The sequence below is a fragment of the Saimiri boliviensis genome, chromosome 17 (assembly GCF_048565385.1).
Source record: "Saimiri boliviensis isolate mSaiBol1 chromosome 17, mSaiBol1.pri, whole genome shotgun sequence".
NCBI lineage: Eukaryota > Metazoa > Chordata > Mammalia > Primates > Cebidae > Saimiri > Saimiri boliviensis.
This window is the reverse complement of record NC_133465.1, coordinates 49,400,573-49,425,364: the sequence shown is the minus strand read 5'-3', so window position 1 is coordinate 49,425,364 and position 24,792 is coordinate 49,400,573. Positions and strand designations below refer to the sequence as shown.

At 54.4% G+C, this 24,792-nt stretch overlaps 1 protein-coding gene across 3 annotated transcripts in view; it reads left to right on the top strand.

The window, feature by feature from the left end:
* HDAC5 (histone deacetylase 5) overlaps positions 1-24,792 on the top strand; it is a 47,973-nt gene that overhangs the window by 9,761 nt on the left and 13,420 nt on the right. The window contains exons 3-12 of one of the 3 annotated variants that reach the window (XM_039476938.2): positions 3,100-3,171; positions 19,281-19,540; positions 19,630-19,801; positions 19,910-20,024; positions 20,288-20,418; positions 20,567-20,713; positions 20,812-20,924; positions 21,268-21,399; positions 21,606-21,828; positions 24,576-24,787. In XM_039476938.2, the coding sequence (XP_039332872.1) occupies positions 3,100-3,171; positions 19,281-19,540; positions 19,630-19,801; positions 19,910-20,024; positions 20,288-20,418; positions 20,567-20,713; positions 20,812-20,924; positions 21,268-21,399; positions 21,606-21,828; positions 24,576-24,787 (1,577 nt within the window). Of the gene's footprint in view, positions 1-3,096; positions 3,172-19,280; positions 19,541-19,629; positions 19,802-19,909; positions 20,025-20,287; positions 20,419-20,566; positions 20,714-20,811; positions 20,925-21,267; positions 21,400-21,605; positions 21,829-24,575; positions 24,788-24,792 lie in introns of all 3 variants that reach the window. The other 2 variants (XM_039476935.2, XM_039476937.2) reach the window with 2 other exon arrangements.

The following is a 24,792-nucleotide window of genomic DNA, read 5'->3' as shown; positions in this document are numbered from 1 at the left end:
TGTATCTGGGGCTTAGGGAAGCTGGCATCTCACGCTCCATTCAGGATGCTCCTGGGCCAGGAGCTTTTTCACTGTGCACTAAGCAGACCCTGCTTTCTGCCCTTTGGTCAGGGTCCCCCTGACCCCTGCAGCCTTTGGGCTCAGGAAATGGAACCTGAAGCCAGCGTTAGGCTCTTTCCTTCTTCAGATTCAGAGAGCTAGGAGGTCAGAGTGCAGGCTTTGAGGGAGGGGTGGAGTGAGTCTGGGGAGGACAGTCCTGGGTCTGGATGAAGCTCATGTACCCCATGCTTGGTGGGTGCTCTGTAAGGTTTATGGGATGATACATGGGAGCACTGGATGGGAGACAATGGAAAAGAGAAATGCACTGCAAGGAGAGGGGCTAAAGCATGAAGGACTGAAGTTAGACATTAGGGGACCTTGTACTACCTGAATCTCAGAAGAAAAAAAGACATTTGTCCCCGTCCCAGACATCTTCTCTCATTCCCTTGGAAGATTCTGGGAATTGCACTGAGGATTTTCTGGCCATGTCTGACACTTTGCGAGGCTGTTCCAAGCTCCCGGCTCTAGCCACCTCTGGGTGTCCATGTCCTGGGTGCTTCTGTCTTCCTGAAGCAGGAAGGCCTCTTTCCTTCGGTGTCTGGGTGCTCCAGGTTCTGGGGGCCCTGCTTTTGAGTCCTGGTAACTGATGATTTCCTCTTCTTTAGAACAGGGCTCTCCTGCCACGCTCCTGTGCCTGGGGCAGGCAGAGAGAGCTGGGACAGGGCTAGCCAGCCCTTCTGGTTGCTCCTAGCGTGGGTGGGTGGAGCCCTAGGCTGGGAGGGGTTGCTGCTCCCAGCTTTCTGGGCTCCCTTGAATCTGCTGCCCCATCATCCTGCTGATGGAGACCTTCCCTTCCCTTCCTCTTGAGAGGGCCTTGTTGGCCAGGATGAGCTTGGGACAAGGGGTGGTAAACGAGATCCCCAGACATACCGTGAGGTGTCCACCAGCGCTAGGCCTCTGAGGGAGTACTGCTCCATTGTCTTTTTCTAGAATCTGTCCTGGCTTAGAAGCTGCAGCTCCAGACCCCTGTTTCTTTCCTGGTCCACCTCTGGGTAACCCCTGGCAACATATACATCTTGCTAGTCTAGGGCCTGGCAAACCCTGCCTCTGCCTATAGGTGTGGTCCCCCCAATCCTCCTACTCCCAGTCTGAGGGCAGGGGACCCCTTTGCCATCCCTGACTGGTGGAAGCTGGCAGGGAAATTGGGCTCCAGGAGCCACAGCCACTGTGTCCTTGGTTGGCCAGCTCCTCCTGGGCTCCCAACAAGAGGGTGAGGTCATCCAGTCCAGAGAGAGGACAGGTGTCCCTGGCTCCATGCCTGGAGTGGGGGGCAAGGAGGGGGCTCCAAAATAGCAACTGTGACATCAGGAAGGGGGAGGGGGATACAGACACAGGAATAACCAGGCTATTAAAAGGCTCTAGTGAGGTCAAGGGGCCAAGTGGGATCTCTGTACCAGTGGGAGCACAACCTGAGGAGAAGGGGCAGGCCAGCGGTGGGGAGAGCATGGGAGTGGCACCGGTCCTCACCGCACACCAGCACCAGGACCCAGGGAGCAGAGTCTGTGCTGCCAGGCCTGAGGCTGGCTGGTGGGGAATGGCTGGATGTCGAAAGACTCCTGACTCTCCCTAGCGAGGCGCCAACCTCAAGTCTCTGCCTACTTGAGCACAGAGTTTATTGTACCTGTTCATAGAAACCCTGGGAAATGGGAGGCAGTGTAGTATGGTGGTTCGAGCTCAGACTTGAGTCTCAGACATCCCAGCCCTGCCATCTAAGCAGCTGTATGACCCAGGGTGAGTGACCATCTCCCTGTGCCTCAGTTTTCCCATCTGTACCTCTCTCCCAAGGTCACCATGCAGAATGAGATGATGTATGTGATGTTCTTAGCACCACACCTGGCACATGGCTAGGGAGGAGCTACCTGTGCTGCAAGAATGGGCAGGTGTTCCCTGGTCTGCTTTCCCAGGCTTGGGGTGAGGAAAGGGGACAAGGGAACCCCTGTCTGCCCAGGAAGAATATCCCTACCCCCTAGAAAGAAGCTGAGGCTGAGCAGCCTCTGGAGGCGACACTCCAGAATGAGTAGGAGGGAGCTGCCATTTGGCAGGTGTTTGGGGGTCTCTCTGCTGGTTGAAGGAGTGAGGAGACACTCCACTCCTTCTCAGCTCTGTGGGAGGGCAGAAGTTAAGCAAACCTCCATGGGGCTGTTAGAACTCCAGGGAAGGTGCCTGTCTGCCAGCCTCTCCCAGACCCTTCCTATTCCTTTACCTGCTCTGGAAGGCAAGAGGGCAGACGGAGGCTTGAGTCTGGCTTCTTGGTCTCTGTCCCCTGGCTTGCTTGCCAAAAGTAGCAGTCAGAGCCGCTCCCAGATGCATGGGTACCCTGGCCGGCGCCCTTCCCCAGCCCAGCCTCTGGCCACCCAGCACTGTGGCCTTGGCCCTGAGTGCAGGCCCTCCCCCGTTCCCATCCCCCTCGCCTGGCGCTTCCTCCTGGGGTAGAACCGCCTCCCCCCTCCCCATGGGGCCTCCTGGCAGCCGGCCCGCAGCTCCCTGAGCATGCTCCACCTATTTATAGACAGGGCCCTCCCCCAACTGCTATTTCAGTCTCCTGCCAGCTGCCGGCGGCGGCTCATTCGGGAAGGAGGAGCAGGGAGCCGGGCCCAGAGCTGTCACCCAGGATTGGGAGGGAACACAGAGAGCCCGCCTGCCCGCTGAGCTCCCCTTCCTGTCCCAAGTGCTCAGCCATACCCCAGCTCCCGGGAACCAAGGAAAGGCTGGTGGTCAGATGCCCCTCTAGAGCAGAGCTGGGCCTGCAGCTCTTGGGCCTCCCTGCCCCTCCTGCTGCCAGGAGTGCCCAGGCCGGATGAGGCACTTCCCCACAGTGCGGGTCCCATTGGCAGTGGCCTGAGGGAACCCCTGCGCAGTGTGGGCCACCTGACCACCTTTCCTTGGGCTGGCTTCCCGCCTCTGGCGGCCCCCTCCCTGGCATGCTGCTGGTGCCCAAGGCTCAGGGGCTTGTGGAGATGCTGCAGACCATCTATGAGACAGAATCCTGTTTCTCAGCAGATGGGATGTCAGGCCGGGAACCATCCTTGGAAATCCTGCCTCGGACTTCTGTGCACCGCATCCCTGTGACAGGTAAGTGCCTTGGCGTCCCTGCCTGCCCTCTGTCATCGGGTATCCTTGTCCCTGGGCTGAGCATCTGGCTCCGAGCCTTGCACAGATAGCGTCCTGCGTAGATCTGTCTTGAGAGTTTCATTGAGAATACACAGGGCTGGGGCATCCCTGCTCAGAAAGGCCCCTGCCCTCCCTGCCCAGAGCCTGTTGCTCCCTTGTGCCCCACAGCTGTACTCTGCTGCTTCACTTCTAGTCACTTTGGTCTCTGGCAGGGTCAGCATCTGCTGCTAGGGGCTGGGGGTTACTGGAGGATCCTGGCCTAGTTGGCACTGTGGTCAGAGGGGAGGAAGTGGGTCAGTGACCCGCCTCCTTGCTACCTGCTCCCCAGGTTTGGGCAGGGGTAGAAGGTGTAGCTAGGTGTCCACAGGAAGAAAGGTTACCCAGCTCTTCTGGCTTGGTTCTTAGGGCTAGAGCATCTAGTCCAGTGACTTCCACCAAGTCCCCAGCCAGGAGTCTCCTGAGAATCAGACACTTGAGGAGGCTTGGTGCAGTTGCGATAGAGTTAGGCAGAGGCTGGCAGCTCGGATATTGAGGGGCTTGGCTGCCTTTACCCCTAGCTGGCTCCTGACAGCGCTCCTCTCCCCAGGTCTGGGTTGGTTCCCATGTCATGAGGATGAAGAGGTGTTATTCTGGCTCAAATGGGCTTAGGACCCCCTAATCTTGCCACCCTCTCAGCAGTAACCTTTTTCGGCTCTTGGCTAGGGGTGGGGTCCCCCAGAGCTGGGCCACTCCTTCCCTCACTCGCGGGAACCTGTTGGCAGCATCTAAGCCTTTCTGGCACAGCCTCCCCACCAGGCCGGCACCACAAGATGTTTCCTCCAGGGAGGGGCCTGCTGGACCCATGCCTGCTCGGCCCCTCCTGGTAGTGGCTTGGCACTCAAGTGTGGGTGTCTGTGTGTGTGCGTGTGAATGGGGAGTCTTTGCCTATGGATATGTGGGTGTGCATCCCAAGCTTCGAATTGGAAGGTGGGAACTGTGTGCCTCTGTAGGTCCCTGTGATTTGGCTCAGAGCTTCCCAGGGATAAGGTTGCAGTGTGACTTGGATGTGTCAGAGAATGAATATTTCAGGAGGATTCAGAAGATCTTTGGAGCATGGCCTATCATCTGCCTGGGCAGGGATACCCATGCAGTGTTCTCATGCAGGGGCATGGCCCTGGAGACTAGCCCTGCAGGGTATCCATGCAGGCCCCTGGGGTAGGGGCCTTATCCTGGGGCCAGCCCTGTAGGCTGGGGCTGGGATGGGGGTGTAACCTTGAGGACCAGCTCTACAGGGTACCCACGAAGTCCTCTGAGGTAGAGGCATATGCCTGGGAGCCACCTACATAGGCCCCTAGGATGAGGAATAAAACCCCAAGGGCTGGCTCTTATCCTGGTCTGGAGTCCACAGGTCCAGCAAAAGACCCTGCCTGCTTGCCCCTAGTCCATGGCCTCTGGGACTTAAGGTGGTCTCTTGGAAGGCAGAATAATCACAGAGCATTTGCTTGAGGCAGCTCTACTCTGTGTGGCTGATCAGGTCCACCCATCCTGCCCTGTCCCCTCCGTTCCTTGCTACTAGCAGCAGCCAGCAGTTGGCCCGAAGTTTCCTCCTTGGCTTGTTTACTCACCTCCTTTCAGACTGTACCCCAGAAACCTCGAAGGCTGGGACCCTGCTCTCTCATCCCCTCCCTAAGCCTGGCTGCCCCTGCATGGACCCCCGGGCAGCCCCTCTCTCCAGATGCCTGTCTCCCCACTCCACCCCCAACACCGGCTGGTGGTGTAGGGGGTGGACCAAGCTTTCCGAGTGGTGGCTTGGTCCATGCTGGCAGGAGGGAGGCGTGAGTCACCTCAGCGGCTCGGGGAGAGGGCTAAGAATGTTCCCCCTGCGCAGCTCTGATGCTGTGTCTGTGACGCGGCTAGGGACAGATATAGGCCTGGAGCTCGGCTGCCTTGTTTTTTTTTTTTTTTTTTTTTGGACTCTGGAATGTAAATAGATGTTTCAAATAGAAACACTTTAACCTTTGGGTTAAAAAAAATCCACCCCGGATAAACACGGCCATAAGGGCCTGGGCAGCCTGGTGTTTCCCTCCCCACTCCCTCTCCCCATCTTTTGATCGGTCTCCAGACAGGATGCAAGAGGCTGTGGCTGAAAAAGCAGGTGTCCAGGGATGCTTCTTTGGACAGTGTGAATTGCACAGGCCTCCCAAGCCTAAGGGGTTGGGGCAAGGGGCTTTTGAGGGTATGCCTGTCTGCCACCTCCAGCAGCATCTTGGGAACCCTATTATAGGGACAGCCTTTGCTTTCTGGGCTGTCTTGGTTGCTGCCATTGCACAGCACCTAGCACAGTGCCTGGCACATGGATGAATGAATGTCGCATGGGGAGGCTTGGAGTCCAGGATTGCTGGCAGGATTCCTGGGCTCTATTCTGGGGCTCAGACCTCTAGGTGAATAGAGATAGCTTTAGTGAGTCACCCAGCGGGTGAGACAGAGTCTTTTCTTTTTTTTTTTTTTTTGAGACAGAGTTTCGCTCTTGTTACCCAGGCTGGAGTGCAATGGCGCGACCTCGGCTCACCACAACCTCCGCCTCCTGGGTTCAGGCAATTCTCCTGCCTCAGCCTCCCGAGTAACTGGGATTACAGGCACGCGCCACCATGCCCAGCTAATTTTTTGTATTTTAGTAGAGATGGGGTTTCACCATGTTGACCAGGATGGTCTCGATATCTTGACTTCGTGATCTACCTGCCTCGGCCTCCCAAAGTGCTGGGATTACAGGCGTGAGCCACTGTGCCCGGCGAGACAGAGTCTTAACCTGCTGAAGGATGGGGCCACTTTGCTGTTCCTTCTTGCAGATGGGGCCGGATCTCAGCATCTGCTCTTGGTGATCAGAGGTCTCCCTTGATGGGTGAGGTCTCTGCCTGGCCACCATGCCACAACTCCCCAGTACACAGTGGGCATTACCAGCATTCAAGCTTAGTTCTGGTCTGGGGAGCCTGGGAGTTTGAACTCTAGTATAGGAGTCTCAAGGACACAGAGCTGGGGAATTCTCTGCCTTCCTTACGTGGGCTCTGGATTCCCCTTTGTCCTGTACTGGGTGGAGCTGATGCCCAGACAATGTGCAGGACTTTATAAGAAGGCATGGAGGAGGAGTCAGCTTTTCCCGTGGAGGGAGGGTGTGAATCCTGTTTGTGCCAGGAAGGAATGCTGTGGACACTGGGAAGTGCCATGGGGTCCAGGTTTGGCCTTGGGGCTTTCTGTGAATATTCTTGTTATGGTCTTCAGACTTTCTGGGTTTGGTTGTGTGTGTAGGTATGTAGGTATAAGCATGCCAGGAAGGTAGGAAGGGCAAGACTCAGGGTGAGAGTGGAACTATTATAATGCACTAAGTGACAAGGCCATCAGGTACTTTCTTTAACATCTCTCTCTCTCTCTCTTTTTTTTTTTTTTGAAAGGGAGTCTTGCTCTGTTGCCCAGGCTAGAGTGCAGTGGTGCAATCTCAGCTCACCATAACCTCCACCTTCTGGGTTCAAGTGATTTTCCTGCCTCAGCCTCCCAAGTAGCTGGGAATTACAGGCATGCGCCACCATGCCCAGCTAATTTTTGTATTTTTAGTAGAAACGGGGTTTCATTGTGTTAGCCAGGCTGGTCTCGAACCCCTGACCTCGTGATCTGCCTGCCTCAGCCTCCCAAAGTGCTGAGAGTACAGGCATGAGCCATAGCCGTAGTTTACAACTGAGAAGGCTCAAGAGAGGTTAAGGGACCTGCTTAAGGGACTTGCTGCACATGGTGGTTCATACCTGTAATCCCAGCCCTTTGGCTGAGGCAGGAGGATCACTTTAGGCTAGGAGTTTGAGACCAGCCCGAGTAACATAGCCAAACCCTGTCTCTACAAAAAAATGTTAAAAAAAATTATCCAGGCATAGTGGCATGTACCTGTAGTTCTAGCTACTCAGGAGGCTGAGGCAGGAGGATTGCTTGAGCCCAGGAATTTGAGGCTGCAGTGAGACATGATCTCCGCCCTCCAGCCTGGGCGCTATAACAAGACCCTCTTACTTAAAAAAGGGAACATGCCCAAGGTCACACAGTAAGTGAGAGCTGGAATTTGAACTCAGGTTTCTGGTTCCTACTCAGGTAGGGAAATTGCTAATCCATATAAAAGCTTCTTTTCTTTTTTGTAGATTTTTTTAAAGTGGCCCTTCTTCTGGGTAGATGCGTCCTTATGCCAGTGTGTGTGGCCTGGCGATCGGAACTTGGGCGAGATTTCAGCCCCAACTCATCCAGCCAATGTGCAGGATGCAACCTACACAGCCCTATGTGCTGGGCCTGTCAGTGCAGTGTCCACAGTTTGTGCTCCTAGGGCACAGGAACCATTCTGGCTTCAGGGGCCTGGTGAGGTAGAGAGGAGGCTTTGTTTTCTGTAAATACTAAGGACCATTTGGTTAGTGATCTTCCTCCCTGAGGGGACTTCAGCCCAAGGACAGAAGAGGGCTCAGGAACAAAGTTGAATACCAGCCCCCATAGAGCCTCCTCTGTCCCCCTCCCCTGCCTCATCCCCTCTTTTTGTTTTTGAGACCCTCAGCTCTCCCTTCCCTGCCACACAGCTGCCAGACAGGAAATCAGATTAACTGTGTCCACACACACAGCTGTAACAGCTGTCAGGTTGGCAGCAGAAATGAGTACAGGCAGCCTGGGGACACTGTGAGGCAATGGTTCTCCAACTTCTGGTTGCATCAGATTACCAAGGGAAGGTGTTAAAATGCAGATTCTTGGGCCTTGGCACCCACTCCTCACCACAAAGGTTTGGATTCTCTAGGGCAGCCCAGGAACCAATGATTTAAACTCATGTCTCACAAGATTCTGATGCGAATAGACTCAGACCATGCTTTGAGTGAGGGATGAGTGGACAGGGTACGCAGGGCCCAGCAGTCGGCCAGTGGGTCATCAGCATCCCTGGAAGGCCTTGGTGGGTCTTGGGACTCCTGGGAGATGGGCCTATGCAGGAGGAGGGAGGCCATGACCCCAGAGAGAGGTGAACCCAACTCCCAGCTGCCTGTCAGTCCGGAGAGAGGATGTTTCCAGCTGCCAGGGAGCAGGTGTCTAAACCCCAGCAGAATGGGGGATTATGGCAAACAGCCAGGTGGGCAGGGCACCCTGCTGGACACCCAGGGCTATGCTGTGCTTGGCGATGGAGGCAGATCTGCTCTGGAGCCCCTGGCATTCCACCCCAGGTGTGGAGCAAACAGTTCTAGCAACAGTCGCAGACTTTGAATGGTTAGTGTACCTTTTACTTGCCGGTAGCTTTGTGCCCAGGTGTATGCTGGAAAATGGCTAGACTGGGAAATGTGAATCTGCTTCTCCTCCAGAGAGCATCCTAGCATCAACCACTAACTCCATCTGCACCAGTGAGAGGTGCTTTGTGCCTTTCACCAGGGCTCTGATCCCCTGAGCTTAAGGTCCTTGAGTCAGTCTGCCTCAAAGTTTCTGGGGGTTCCCTACACTCGACCTCACTCTCTCTGCATGCCTGGGCTCTGATGTTCTGGGGCCAACCAGGTGCCCTTGTCTAGGTCTCTGGATCCTTAATACAGAGTTTGGCTCCTTGTTGTATCCCTCATTTAGTTTGACATTGGGCATCAGTTTTTCCCCTTCTGTTTTTTAGTGGGGAGCAGAGAGAGAGCCAGAAGAGCTGGGATTAAGCCCTGGGTCTTCCATCTCTCCCGGGTGACCTTGGACAAGTCTCTTCCTTCTCTGGCCTCACTTTCCTTCTCTGAAAACTAGGGGAATTGAGTTGCTGATCTTCAGGCCCTTCCTTCCCTGACACTCTAAGGGTCTCTGAGGTCAGTTTCACATTGTGTCTGCTTTGTGGGAAGAGGGGCTTAGGGTCTCCCATGTCCTCACCCCAGGAGGATGTGGAATAGAACTGGAGAGCTCTCTCTCCTGCAGTGGGGCTTAGTGAGATTAGAGACTGGGGAAGAATTTTGGACTGCTTGCAGCTGGGGGGTTCTGAGAGCAAGCACCGGTGCTCATCTGTGCTAAGCAATGTTTTTGAGGGACAAAAGGGATCTGACAGCTGTGGCCTGAGCTGTAGAGCATAGAGTGGCCCTTCCTGGAGGCAGTGAGGCAGGTGAGATGGCCTGAAAGTGCGGGAGTGGGAGGGAGGCTGCTCTCAGAGTTTCCTTCTCTGGTACCGATACCCAGCCCCTAGGTGCACTGGCTTGTGTTGTGTGCCACCCACAGGAAGGCTTTGTTTGTGACAGGACCACAGAGTGACCTTCAGACAGTCTGAAATGAGTGCTAAGACATCCCTCTGGTGTGAGTCTGAGGCTGGCACCCTTAGAATCCAGGTGGTCTGTGAAGTTGGCCCCACTTAAGAGACTTGGGAATTCTAAGTATTCTAATTTTACGCACTTAATTTTTTAAATTTTTTTTTTTTTTGGAGACAGAATCTTGCTCGGTTGCCCAGGCTGGAGTGCAGTGGTACAATCTCAGCTCACTGCAACCTCTGCCTCTGGGTTTAAGCAATTCTGCCTCAGCCTCCCAAGTATGTGAGCCACCACACCTGGCTAATTTTTGTATTTTTAGTGGAGACGGGGTTTCACCATGTTGGCCAGGCTGGTCTGCAACTCCTGACCTCAAGTGATCTGCTTGCCTCGGGCCCCCAAGGGATTACAGGTGTGAGCCACCGCGCCTGGCTGATTTTATGCCTTTTAGAAACATCCTGAGATGGCCAGGCATGGTGGGTGGCTCACACCTATAATCCCAGCACTTTGGGAGGCCAAGGCAGGTGGATCACCTGAGGTCAGGGGTTCAAAACCTGCCTGGTCAACATGGTGAAACTCCGTCTCTACTAAAATACAAAATTAGCTGGGTTTGGTGGTGCACACCTGTAATCCCAGCTAGTTGGGAGGCTGAGGCAGGAGAATCCCTTGAACTTGGGAGGTGGAGGTTGCATTGAGCCGAGATCGCACCATTGCACTCCAGCCTGGGCAACAAGAGTGAAACTCCATCTCAAAAAGAAAAAAAAGCCGGGCGCAGTGGCTCAAGCCTGTACTCCCAGCACTTTGGGAGGCCGAGGCGGGTGGATCACGAGGTCAAGAGATCGAGACCATCCTGGTCAACATGGTGAAACCCCGTCTCTACTAAAAATACAAAAAATTAGCTGGGCATGGTGGCGCGTGCCTGTAATCCCAGCTACTCAGGAGGCTGAGGCAGGAGAATTGCCTGAACCCAGGAGGCGGAGGTTGCGGTGAGCCGAGATCGCACCATTGCACTCCAGCCTGGGTAACAAGAGTGAAACTCCGTCTCAAAAAAAAAAAAAAAAGAAAAGAAAAGAAAGAAAAAGGAAACATCCTGAGAAGTGGTCCACAGGCTTGACTAGGTTGCCAAAAGAGTTCAGGACACACACACACACACACACACACACACAGAGTTCAGGACACAAAAAATGTCAGGACATTAATAATAGCCCTGCCTGGCACCTCTTGATCTTCCCAGGCCCTGTGCCAGGCTCCTCTGCATGCATTCTTGAGAGCCTAACTACCCTGGGAGGTGGGTGCTGTTCTGCCTTCTAGTTTACAGATACCTGCATGGAACACAGGGAGGTGCCCCATACCTTGCCCTATGAAGGGGAAGTGCCTGACTTGAACCCTAGCATCCTCTCCAGAGCCCTTGCTTTTAACCACTATGTGATGTGTGTTCACTTGTGTTACTTAAGGAATTGTGAAAATTGCTAGGTGAGAGTCAGACCCAGCTTGCCTATGTGGAAATAGTATCTGAATTGTGGTAGAACCTGTTGAGCCTAAATTGGCCTCACTAGTCACACAAGAGCACAGAAATAGATCATGGGAAACCGTCCTTGCTGGGGAGGGGTCATCGGTGTCACAGCGTCATGGGCTCAGGGTGTGAAATGCTGTTCTCCGCCTCCTTCCAAACTCCCTCAGGCCAGGACAGGAACAAGAGCCTTTCCCCAGTCTCCAAGAGATAGCACAAGGTAATTAGAAGCTGCTGACTCCCCAGCCTGGTGAGGGAGGTCCTGAGGGAGTGGGTGCTGGTGGCAGATTCTGCTCTCTAGGGTGGGCCAGTTACCCAGGGCTGTCTCTTAAAAAAAGGGAACCTGGCCAGGCACGGTGGCTCATGCCTGCAATCCCAGCCCTTTGGGAGGCCAAGGTGGGCAGATAACAAGGTCAAGAGATTGGAATCGTCCTGGCCAACATGGTGAAACTCTGTCTCTACTAAAAATACAGAAATTAGCTAAGTGTAGTGGTGCACACCTGTAGTCTCAGCTACTCAGGAGCTTGAGGCAGGAGAATCACTTGAATCCAGGAGACGCAGGTTGCAGTGAGCCACTGTACTCCAGCCTGGGCAACAAAGCGAGACTTTGTCTCAAAAAAAAAAAAAAAAAAAAGGAACCTGCCCAAGGTCGCACAGTGAGAACTGGAGTTTGAACTCAGGTCTCTGGGTAGGAACATTGCTAATCCACATAAAAGCTTCTTTTGTGCAGATTTTCTTTTTTTTTTTTTTGAGACGGAGTTTCGCTCTTGTTACCCAGGCTGGAATGCAATGGCGCGGTATCGGCTCACCGCAACCTCCGCCTCCTGGGTTCAGGCAATTCTCCTGCCTCAGCCTCCTGAGTAGCTGGGATTACAGGCACGCGCCACCATGCCCAGCTAATTTTTTTGTATTTTTAGTAGAGACGGGGTTTCACCATCTTGACCAGGTTGGTCTCGATCTCTCGACCTTGTGATCCGCCCGCCTCGGCCTCCCAAAGTGCTGGGATTACAGGCTTGAGCCACCGCGCCCGGCTGTGCAGATTTTCAAAAGATGGCCCTTCTTCTGGGTGGATACGTCCTCATGCCAGTGTGCGTGGCCCGGCAATTGGAGCTTGGGCGAGATTTCAGCCCATGTGCAGGATGCAACCTACACAGCCCTATGTGCTGGGCCTGTCAGTGAGTCCAGTTTGTTCTCCTAGAGCACAGGAACCATTCTGGCCTCATGGGCCTCCTGGGGTTCTGAGAGGAGGCTTTGTTTTCTGTCAATACTGGGGACCACTTGGTCAGTGATATTCCTCTGAGGAATATCCTCCAAGGAGAGAAGGGGACTCAGGAGCAAAGTTGAACACCAGCCCCTATACAACCTCCCCTACCCCCTCCCCCGTCTCATCCCCTCTTTCTTGTTTTTGAGACCCTCAGCTGTCCCCGGGCTGGCATACACTGAGCACATAGGACACCCCCACACGGGAGCCAGGCTGCACGTGTTTGTGTTGAGCGGGAACCTGCCTTCTCCTGGGAGTCAGGACACTTGGGTTCAGATCCCTGTTTTGCTGCTGCTTAGCTGGTAGGATTGTTCGCAGAGCAGCTTAAGAGGCTTGGTTTCCTCGCCTGTGCCATGAGGGTGATCAAACATCATCTCCAAGGTCCCTTTCACTCTCTCTCCTCTTGTGAAGGCAGCTCCTCAGATCCGGAGAGTGTCTGCATGGGCCTGATTTATGTCCCGTATAGACATTCCAAGAGCATAATAATGCCCCGTGCTGCCAGGCACGGTGGCTTATGCCTGTAATCCCAGCAATTTGGGAGGCTGAGGCGGGTGGATCACAAGGTCAGGCGTTCGAGATCAGCCTGGCCAACATGGTGAAACCTGGTCTCTACTAAAAATACAAAAATCACCTGGACATGTTGGCACATGCCTGTAGTCCCAGCTACCCAGGAGGCTGAGGCAGGAGAATCGCCTAAACCCAGGATGTAGAGATTGCAGTGAGCCAAGATCGTGCCACTGCACTCCAGCCTGGTGACAGTGTAAGTCTCCATCTCAAAATAATAATAATAATGCTGCCCCGTGCCTTGTACTCTATGCCCTCTGGGTTCCCTTCTCCTAGCCTTATGGGGCTGGTGGCCCCTGGAGCAGGGTCTTTTTAAAAATTAATTTTATTATTATTTTTTATTTATTTTAGAGGCAGGTGCTAAGCCTCTTGGGTCTGCCGGGTGGGTCCACACTGCCAGCAGTTCCCTCCCCCTAGGGCTTCTCTAGGGGGAACTGAAGGTCCCATTTCCCTGCTGGCCAGGGTTCCTGTCACAGGGATTCTGAGTTGGAGGTGTTGCCTCTGAGAGAGGGCTTGGAGCTACGCCGCAGTTCGTGGTGAGTTCAGAGCAGGAGGGAGGCCCGGCCTTGCTCTTGGGAAGCTAGATGTTTTTTATTGTGAACTCTTGTTTCCAAGGCACTGCTAAAACCTGCCCCTTATGGCCCAGAGCCACTTGTCTGCTTGGAGGCAGTGTCTCTTTGCCTGGACACCCTTTTTTGTAGACCAAGGCTATGCTGGCAGTAGTCTTGGGTTGCCCCTTGAGCACCTACATCATCTCCCCCGGAGGGGTAGGCGCTCCCTCAAGCTGCCTGAAGAATCTGCCACAGAAGCCCCCACTGGACTAATGGGGTTCCTGAAGAGGAGGCAGGCCCAGCAGGATGGGAAGGAAGTGTCACTCAGGTGGTGCGCTGCCCATGGCCACTTGTGCCTGTGAGCTCGGCAGGGCAGCTCCTGAGCCAGAGCTTTGCTACTTTCCCGGCTCTGGCATAGTTAGAAACACACAACTCCGCCCACTCAGTCACCCAGGCTAGGACTTTCCATGGAGGCAGGGTGATCAGCCCTGCAGAAAACCAGAGGACAGGATGGTGCTGCTGCTTGTTCCTGAGGCCACTACTCCCAGGAGGAGGAAGGCTCTTAGTCCCAGGAAAGAGGAAAGTATAGAGCCAGGTGTGGGGGCTGCAGGAGGTGGCTCTGTTAGGCACCTGGCCTCTTGATTCCCATCAGAGTGAGGCCCTGGGGGGTGAGGGAAGAACCCAGGGCCTTGTCCTCCTCTGTGACCTTTCCCTGGCCCCTTTTTTTTTTTTTTTTTTTTTTTTTTGAGACGGGGTTTCACTCTTGTTGCCCAAGCTGGAGTGCAATGGTACGGTCTCGGCTCAGTGCAGCCTCTGCCTCCTGGGTTTAAGTGATTGTTCTGCCTCATCCTCCCAAGTAGCTGGGATTACAGGCATGTACCACCATGCCTAGTTAATTTTGTATTTTTATTAGAGAGGGGTTTCTCCATGTTGGTCAGGCTGGTCTCGAACTCCCAACCTCAGGTGATCCGCCAGCCTCGGCATCCCAAAGTACTGGGATTATAGATGTGAGCCACCGTGCCCGGCCCTTCCTGGCCTTTCAGTGGGGCTCTTTGCTAGCTAGAGCTCCTGACCTATCCTCTTAGGAAACAGTGTCCCTTCGTCTGCCCTTTTCTTTTTTCTTGAGATGGAGTCTCACTCTGTTACCCAGGCTAGAGTGCAGTGGCATGATCTAGGCTTACTGCAACCTCCACCTCCCAGGTTCAAGCAATTCTACCTGCCTCAGCCTCCTGAGTAGCGGAGATTGCAAGCAACTGCTGCCATGCCCAGCTAATTTTTGTATTTTTTAGTGATTACAAGCACTCGATACCACACCCAACTTTTTTTTTTTTTTTTTTTTTTTTTGAGATGGAGTTTTGCTCTGTCACCAGGCTGGAGTGTCGCTCTGTCACTAGGCTAGAGTGCAATGGCTTGATCTCAGATCACTGCAACCTCTGCTTCTCGGGTTCAAACGAGTCTCCTGCCTCCACGCCCAGCTAATTTTTTTTATTTTTAGTAGAGAAGGAGTTTCACTCTGTTGGCCAGGCTGGTCTCGATCTCCTGACCTAGTAATCCACCCGCCTTGGCCTCCCGAAGTGCTGGGATTACAGGCGTTGAGCCATCATGCTGGGCCAATTTTTATATTTTTTGGTAGAGATGGGGTTTTGCCTTCTTGGCCAAGTTGGTCTTGAACGCCTGACCTCAGGTGATCCTCCTGCCTCAGCCTCCCAAAGTGCTGGGATTACAGGCCTGAGCCAACACGCCGGGCCCATCTACCATCTTTTTTTTCCCAGGGGGTCCCCAGCCACCTTTGGCCCACCAGGAGGTGGCCAAGAGCCTCTTCCTATCATGACACACCCAGTTCCCCTTCCAGGTGCTTGGTGCTGATGGCAGCTGCTGCCACCTGCTCTGCTCATGCCAGGCTGGTAGAGGACACAGATCGTTGAGAGAGTGCAAGCCTAGCCAGGCTCCAGGGTCTGTGCCTGGCAGATCTACTCATGGGGCTCCATGCCCCTCTTTTCCCTGACTTAGGCCAAGCAGCCATGGCCCCTTCCACTTTGGGTGGAACAGGTTGCCACCTGGCAAAGCCCCGGGGTGCTGCATGCCACCCAGGCCCTGAACATTAATATTCCGGAGTCGTCTGTGCTTCCAGTTCGCATAGGAACGAGGCTGCATGGCAGAGCCCTCTGCCCACCCTGCCACCTGCATACCAATAGGGCTGTGGCTCCCACTGTAGCTCCGGGCCTGACATCGCTGCGGCTGCAGTGGCAGTGACAGTCTGGTGGGAGATTCCCTTTCCTGAGCCCATGTGCTCTCTGCAGGGCTCCTGCAAGGGAAGCCAGTACTGCTGGCTGCAGTTCCAGCCTGAGGCAGGTTTATCTGCTGGGAGCCGGGAGTGCTTGGACCCCTGCCCTTCCCTGGGCAGGCAGGCTGGCTGGCATCCGGCTCCTGCAACCCCGCCATTGCCGGGAGCAGCAGGTTGAAGCCCGTCCACCGCTTGGCTCAGTGATCAGAATTCCACGGGCCAAGCCAGCCTTGCCTAAGAACAGATAACCGTCCGGCCAGCTCAGGGCCTTGCTGAGCACTTCAAAGGCTGCGGAGTCCTCAGCTGGCTGCCATTTCCTTGCCACCATCGTGGACTGTGGCTGGCTACCTCCAGGAAGGCCTTCTGCAGTTTCCAAGGACCCTTCCTCCTGGTGCTGGGGCAGGACATGGGTTGGGAAGAAGGGTGAGTGAGTATGTGTAACCCCACCCTCTGGCCACATCTGGCCACTTCTGCACATGTGGCTCTGGCCTTGTGGCCACAGAGTCGTCAGTACGGCTGGCGGGCAAACCACAGAGGAATGTTCCCAATCATGCTTGGGAGAGAAGAGGCTGGCTGGTGGGGACTGCGACATCGACATCGTGCTTAGCCTTTACGGTCTCCCACCCAACCCCGCCTGCAGGGGGTTCCAGAGGCCATACTCCAGGCATGTCGCTGGCATGGCCTTGGCCTCCAGCAGGTCTTGCTCCTGCCTTGGTGACACTCATTCAGTGCTAGGTTCTCCAGAGAGATCCAGATCCATCTACACAGGTGTGGGGGCTTCTCTTAGCCCACCCTTTGCCACCTCCCACCTCCCACCTTCCTCTCTTCTCTGAAAATTTTTCGGCCAGTGTGATGAGCTATAACCCCAGCACTTTGGGAGGCCAAGGCACGTGGATCACCTATGGTCAGGAGTTCAAGACCGGCGTGACCAACATGGTGAAACCCCATTTCTACTAAAAATACAAAAATTAGCTGGGTGTGGTGTAATCCGAGCCACTTGGGAGTCTGAGGCAGGAGAATCACTTGAACCCAGGTGGTGGAGGTTGCAGTAAGACTCTCAGAAAAAAAAAAACAACTTTTTTTTTTCTCTCTCTCCTCTTCATGCTGGGGGGTGGCCTGGAGAGAGGCCAGCTCATGAGGGCAGAAGCACTGGTAGCCAGAAGAATATTGGAGTCCTTTCTGTCCAGCCCTGGGCTGGAGTGGGCCACTTTGCCACAGGAGGGCCTTCTCAGCCCCTCGTGACCTCCCTGGGCTGTAGCGAGGAGAGTGAGGGCTTTCTTTGGAGAAAGAAGTAGAAGAGAAACAGGAATGGGTTGGCCCTGCCTCTCTCACTTCCGCCTTCCCAGGCAGTGAGGTATCCTGCCTTCCCCTTCCTGGCTGGAGGCTTTGTGGGCCGTGGGCTGGGCTTGGGGCTCCCTGCTGGTGTGGTGTTTGCCCAGTTGTCTTGACAACCACAGGGCAGTGGTGGGGAGTGACATGCAGTGACCAGAAGACCTTGTGTAGGGATAAAGAGGTGGAGACCCAGCCTTCCCATAAGCCCATTGGAACCTCATGCACTCCATGAGTCGCTCGGCCCATTGTCCACGTGGGGCCTGGACCCAAGGTCTGGGAACCCAGCAGGCCCTCCCTCCACTGCCATCCCCTCCCCGCAGCCTCCTTCTCCCCAGACGGTTCTCCCTAGGACGAGAGTTTTGAGATCTTTGCTGAAGCTCCCGCCCTTCCCCTGCCCTTACCCTTCTTCCTGTCTGATTCCCTTTCCTTTCCTGTCTCCTCCTCCCACCTCCTCCCTGCTGCCCGCCCATCCTCTCATTCCCCCTCCCCCCAGGCACAGCTGCTGTTTGGCTCACTCTATATATAGCGACATTTTCAGGGTAATTACAATAAAACTGTTGAAAGGAGATAATCCAGCAAAGGAAGCGAGTCTGACTCCCAGCCCCCTCCTGTCCCGGGCTTGGTGCAGCCCTGCACCCCCTTTCCCCAAGGCCTTCTGTTCCCACCCCACCCCCATTCCCACAGCCCCTCCCTCCTGCCCCGGATAGGGATGAGGCCCCAGAATGGGACAGATAATAGGAATATCCAGAAGGTCTCCACCAGCCTCTCCTGGGGTTACCAAGGGCCCCATCAGTTCCAGAACCAACCTCTGTGCCTTGGTTTCTCTTTTAGTATGAGGCTTTGCATGGAGCATGGTGTTGAGAAATGGGAGGGGACACAGGACAGTGGTTAAAAGCTTAGGATTTGCACTCACATTCTGGTTCTTCGATTTCCTGGCTGTGTTTGGTTGCTACTTAAACTTCTCTAAACCTCAGTTTCCTCATCAGGAAAATGGTATGATAATAGTACCCAAGTTCTACCTAACCATGACATTTAAATGAGTCATTCTTATAAAATGCCCAGAGATGTGTTGATGATCAATGACAATATTATGTGTTGAAGGCTGGGCAGTGGCTCACATCTATAATCCTAGCACTCTGGGAGGCTGAGGTGGGAGGATCACTTGAGCCTGGGGGTTAAAGGTCAGCCTGGGCAACAGAGTGAGACCCTGTCTCTACTAAATATTTAAAAATTAGCTGGGCATGGTGGCACGTGCCTGTAATCCCAGCTACTCAGGAGGCTGAGGCAGGAGAATTGCCTGAACCCAGGAGGCGGAGGTTGCAGTGAACCGAGATCGCACCATTGCACTCCAGCCTGGGTAACAAGAGCGAAACTCTGTCTCAAAAAAAAAAATTAGCCTGGTGCATTTGGCGTGCTCCTGTAGTCCCAGCTACTTGGGAAGCTGAGGCGGGAGAGTTGCTTGAGGTCGAGGCTGTCATGAGCCATGATCATGCCATTGCATTCCAGCCTGGGCGACACAGCAAGACCTTGTCTCTAATATATATGTAGGTAGATACATACATACACACACACACACACACACACACACACACACACACACACGCATGCACATACACACACACACACTTACACACATATCTATAATGTGTTTAGTACTCAAAATCTGTCAGGTACAGCTTCATGCTTATGCATATTTTCTTTTCTTTTTCTTTTTTTTTTGAAGACGGGGTTTCACCATGTTGGTCAGGCTGGTCTTGAACTCCCGACCTCAGGTGATCCACCCACCTTGGCCTCAAAAGTGTTTGGATTATAGGCGTGAGCCACCATGCCTGGCCGCATATTTTCTTTTTGTTTGAGACAGTCTTGCTCTGTTGCCCTAGCTGGAGTGCAGCTGCAGATCTTGGCTCAACGCAGCCTCCGCCTCCCAGTGTATAAGAGATTCTCCTGCCTCAGTGACCTGGGTAGCTGGGATTACAGGCGTGCACCATCACGCCCAGCTAATTTTTGTATTTTTGGTAGAAAGAGGGTTTTACCATGTTGGCCAGGCTGGTCTCAAACTCCTGGCCTCAGGTGATCCGCCTGCCTCCATCTCCCAAAGTGCTGGAATTACAGGTGTGAGCCACCGCGCTCAGCCCCTATTTTCCTATTGAATTTCATGGCTTCAGCCTCATTTAATTAAGGCAAAATGTTGCATCCATGGAGCAGAGGGATTTGACTTCCCCTCTGTCTCTGTTCTCTTTGGGTCTGCTAGAATCCTACCTGGTAGCCTTTGGGCCCCAGGCATGGCTGCGGTCTGGGGCTGGGTCCGCTAACTCCTTGCTGTCTCTTCTGCCCGCAGTGGAAGTGAAGCCGGTGCTGCCAGGAGCCATGCCCAGCTCCATGGGGGGTGGGGGTGGAGGCAGCCCCAGCCCTGTGGAGCTACGGGGGGCTCTGGTGGGCTCTGTGGACCCCACACTGCGGGAGCAGCAACTGCAGCAGGAGCTCCTGGCACTCAAGCAGCAGCAGCAGCTGCAGAAGCAGCTCCTGTTCGCTGAGTTCCAGAAACAGCATGACCACCTTACAAGGCAGCATGAGGTCCAGCTGCAGAAGCACCTCAAGGTGAGCGAGGGGGGCGCGGGGGGCCGCCCTGACCTCCGACCCCCGCCCGGGCCTGGCTCACTCCTGCCTCCCTCCCCATGCCCCTGCAGCAGCAGCAGGAGATGCTGGCAGCCAAACAGCAGCAGGAGATGCTGGCAGCCAAGCGGCAGCAGGAGCTGGAGCAGCAGCGGCAGCGGGAGCAGCAGCGGCAGGAAGAGCTGGAGAAGCAGCGGCTGGAGCAGCAGCTGCTCATCCTGCGGAACAAGGAGAAGAGCAAAGAGAGTAAGGCGTGGCCTCCTGGGACCTCCTGAGGCCCCGCCCATGACACCTGCCCCTGCCGTAGGGGAGTCTGGCCCCAAGCAGCCAGCTCAGTTGTGCCCTGTCCTGCAGGTGCCATTGCCAGCACCGAGGTAAAGCTGAGGCTCCAGGAATTCCTCTTGTCGAAGTCAAAGGAGCCCACACCAGGCGGCCTCAACCATTCCCTCCCACAGCACCCCAAATGCTGGTAATGGCCCTGGGCAGGCATGGGTGGGCAGAGGTGAGCCGCTCAGGGGCTTCCTGGCTACAGGATGGCGAGGGGCTTCTACCCTGCAATCTCTCCTTGGAGACAAAAAGCCCCCATCCCTGTTTATTTCCTCATTCCTTCCCCAAGATCCATGTTCTCTTCCTGTATACAAAGGATTTTTCATAAGTGGAGATTGCCAGGTGGCAGGTCCAGCAGGCTGGGTGGTAACCTCGATCTGCTTCCATCCCCAACCCCACCTCCAGGGGAGCCCACCATGCTTCTTTGGACCAGAGTTCCCCTCCCCAGAGCGGCCCCCCTGGGACGCCTCCCTCCTACAAATTGCCTTTGCCTGGGCCCTACGACAGTCGAGATGACTTCCCCCTCCGCAAAACAGGTGAGTGAGTCCCCAACCTGGCCTCCCAAAATACGGCTCCTAGGAGGCAGGGGTGGGTTTTGTGGCAGGGTCAGCCCTGACCACAGTGGACTCGGCTGCAGGTGTGTGCTCTGTGCATGTATCTGAACGTCGGTTGCCTTCTCTCTAGCCTCTGAACCCAACTTGAAAGTGCGTTCAAGGCTAAAACAGAAGGTGGCAGAGCGGAGAAGCAGTCCCCTCCTGCGTCGCAAGGATGGGACTGTTATTAGCACCTTTAAGAAGAGAGCTGTTGAGATCACAGGTGCTGGGCCTGGGGGTAAGGGTTGCTCTCCTGTTACTGTTCTGAGGGTCTGGGAATCAGGGGGGCAGGGGCTAGTTGAGAGCAGGCCCAGGTGACAGCCACTTCTCTTATAGCGTCGTCCGTGTGTAACAGCGCACCAGGCTCTGGCCCCAGCTCTCCCAACAGCTCCCACAGCACCATCGCTGAGAATGGCTTTACTGGCTCAGTCCCCAACATCCCTACCGAGGTACAGGCCTGGTTGAGGGCTGGTTGGGGCGGGACAGAGCTGTTCTCCCTCCCTTGAAAGACAAGAGTACAGCTTCTTCCAGTCTGTCTGGCTGAGTGCCCACCAGAGACCTCTCTGCCCTCATGAATAGGCTGGAGATTCCTTGCTTGGGATTAATTGCCTTGAAGGGGGATTTGTCCCACAGGACCGTGAAGAGCTCTGATGGCTTAGTCTTCCTCAGTGGGAGCTCAGGGTAGAGGGAACTGGGCACCATTCAGAGACCTTGGCCTTGGCCCCAGGTTGCCCTCCCTTGTTGCCTCCCCTTTGCCCATTCTCATACCTGTCTCTTCTGACTGCTTCCCAGATGCTCCCCCAGCACCGAGCCCTCCCTCTGGACAGCTCCCCCAACCAGTTCAGCCTCTACACATCTCCCTCTCTGCCTAACATCTCCCTAGGGCTGCAGGCCACGGTCACTGTCACCAACTCGCACCTCACCGTAAGTACAGGGCACATACCCCGTCCTCCCTCTGGTGTTTAGGTCAGAGGTCCTGGATGCCCCCAATGGGGCTTTTGCTCTTCCAAAGCCGTAAGGGAGATGGCTTGGCCCTACCCAGAGCTGGTGGGTGGATATCGGGTAGATGGGGTTGCTGGTCCAAAGTTGGCAGGACTGAGGCTGTGTAAGCCCCTCCCTCCACCCCCCAGGCCTCCCCGAAGCTGTCGACGCAGCAGGAGGCCGAGAGGCAGGCCCTCCAGTCCCTGCGGCAGGGTGGCATGCTGACCGGCAAGTTCATGAGCACATCCTCTATCCCTGGCTGCCTGCTGGGCGTGGCACTGGAGGGCGACGGGAGCCCCCATGGACATGCCTCCCTGCTGCAGCACGTGCTACTGCTAGAGCAGGCCCGGCAGCAGAGCACCCTCATTGCTGGTGAGTGGGCAGGCAGCTGTGCAAGGGAAGGGCTCAGATCAGGACCAACAGCCAGGGATAGTCTGCAGCCCTGCTGTCACAGCTCCCCTCAGCAGCATCAACAGCAGCAGGGATTTCTTCCACAATCTAGAAACGTGGGCTACCTTATGGGATGCCAGGCACTGTTAACAAGTCTGCTGCCATCTTGGAGTTCACATCCCAGAGCAGTGCTGTTCAGTAGAAACCTAACACAACCTGCATATGTAATTTCTAGCAGCCACATTGAAAAATGTAAAAAGAAGCAAGTGGAGCTGGATGTGGTGGCTCACATCTGTGATCCCAGCACTTTGGGAGGCCAAGGCAGGTAGATCACTTGAGATCAGGAGCTTGAGACCAGCCTGGCCAACATAGTAAAACCCCATCTCTACTAAAATTAAAAAAATTAGCTGGGTGCCGTGGTGGGCTCCTGTAATCCCAGCTACTCAGGAGGCTGAGGCAGGAGAATCACTTGAACCCAGAAGGCGGAGGTTGCAGTGAGCCCAGATCACGCCATTACACTCCAGCCTGGGTGATAGAGCAAGACTCCATCTCAAAAAAAAAAAAAAAAGCAAGTGAAATTAATTTTACCACAAATATTTAACTCAGTATATCCAGAATATTATCATTTTTGTAATACATGTGCATATCTTCTTATTTATTTATTTATTTTCCTGAGTTTCACTCAGTCACCCAGGCTGGAGTACAGTAGTACTATCTTGGCTCACTGCCACCTCCGCCTTCTGGGTTCAAGTAATTCTCCTGCCTCAGCCTCCTGAATAGCTGGGATTATTACAGGCGCCTGCCACCACACCAGCTAATTTTTTGTATTTTCAGTCGAGACCGGGTTTCACCATGTTGGCCAGGCTGGTCTCAAACTCCTGACCTTGGGTGATCTGCCTACCTTGGCCTCCCAAAGTGCTGGGATTACAGGTGTGAGCCACCATGCCCAGCCATGAGGTTTTTATTTTTTTATTTTTGAGTCGGAGTCTTGCTCTGTTGCCCAGGATGGAGTGCAGTGGTGTGATCTCAGTTCACTGCAGCCTCTGCCTCCTGGGTTCAAGTGATTCTCCTGCCTCAGCCTCCTGAGTAGCTGAAATTACAGGTGTGCGCCACCATGCCTGGCTACTTTTTGTATTTTTGGTAGAAACAGGGTTGCACTATATTGCTCAGGCTGGTCTTGAACTCCTGACCTTGTGATCCACCCACCTTGGTCTCCCAAAGTGCTGGGATTATAGGCATGGGCCACCGTACCCAGCAGCTTTTTAATTTTTTAATTAAGGTTTTTTTTTTTTTTTTTTTTTTTTTTTTTTTTTTGTAGAGACAGGATCTTGCTATGTTGCCCAGGCTGGTCTTTGTTTTGTTTTGTTTTTTTTGAGACAGAGTCTCCTTCTGTCACCAGGCTGGAGTGCAATGGCGGGATCTTGGCTCACTGCAACCCCCGCCTCCTGAGTTCAAGCAATTCTTTTGCTTCAGCTTCCTAAGCAGTTGGGACTACCGACATCAACCACCACACCTAGCTAATTTTTTTTTTTTTTTTTTGAGACAAAGTTTTACTCTTTTTGCCCAGGCTGGAATGCAGTGGCATGATCTCAGCTGACTGCAACCTCTGCCTCTCAGGTTCAAGTGATTCTCCTGCCACAGCCTCCCAGGTAGCTGGGATTACAGGCATGCATCACCACGCCCAGCTAATTTTTTGTGTTTTTATTAGAGTTGGGGTTTCACCATGTTGGCCAGGCTGGTCTCGAACTCCTGACCTCAGGTAGTTTATTGGACTTGGCCTCCCAGAGTGCTGGAGTTACAGGTGTGAGCCATTGTGCCTGGCTGCCCAGGTTGGTCTTGAACTCAAGCCATCCTCCTGCCTTGGCCTCTCAAAGTGCTGGGATTACAGGTGTAAGCTGCACTGTGCCTGGCCAACATGCAATTACCAGTGAGATGTTTTGCTTTTTGTTTCATACTAAGTCGGGCGTCCCCAAACTATGGCCCTCGGGCTGCATGCGGCCCCCTGAGGCCATTTATCCGGCCCCCCGCCGCACTTCAGGAAGGGGCACCTCATTCATTGGTGGTCAGTGAGAGGAGCACAGTATGTGGCGGCCCTCCAATGGTCTGAGGGACAGTGAACTGGCCCCCTGTGTAAAAAGTTTGGGGACGCCTGTACTAAGTCTTTGAAATCTAGTGTATACTTCACACTTAGGTCACATTTCACTTTAGATAGGCTGTGTTGAAGGGCTCGGTAGTCACGTGTAACCAGTAGCCATGGGACCGGACAGCACAGCTTTAGACAGCCCTTAAGTACCTGTTGGCATCAGAAGAGGTTCTGCTTGAAAGATACATGATCCTGGCCCCCAGGGCATCCTGGCCTGGTGGGATCCATGGGGGTCCATGATCAAGGAGGCCTTGTTGCACTAGGGGAGAACAAGTCATTGTTCACTCAAACAGGGCTCCAGACTACATGTGTACTCAGTTTATTCAGTTAAGCAAATCAAAGGGAAAAGATGGTGAATCCAGGAAGGCTTCCTGGAGGTGGTACTTTAGAGCTGTGAAACTCTTCAGTCGTGGGGAAAAGGAAGAATGGGGCTCAGGTTTGGGTGGAGGGTGCCCTAGGTCCCCCAGAGTGTTTCCTGACTATTTAGGTGGTGATATTCCAAAGGGGATATGGGGGCAAGATCTGGGCTTGGGGGGCAGTCAGGTGCCCTGACAATGGTGCTTAGTCGTCACCCCTAACTCCATAGTGCCGCTCCACGGGCAGTCCCCACTAGTGACGGGTGAACGTGTGGCCACCAGCATGCGGACAGTGGGCAAGCTCCCACGGCATCGGCCCCTGAGCCGCACTCAGTCCTCACCGCTGCCGCAGAGTCCCCAGGCCCTGCAGCAGCTGGTCATGCAACAGCAGCACCAGCAGTTCCTGGAGAAGCAGAAGCAGCAGCAGCTGCAGCTGGGCAAGGTGAG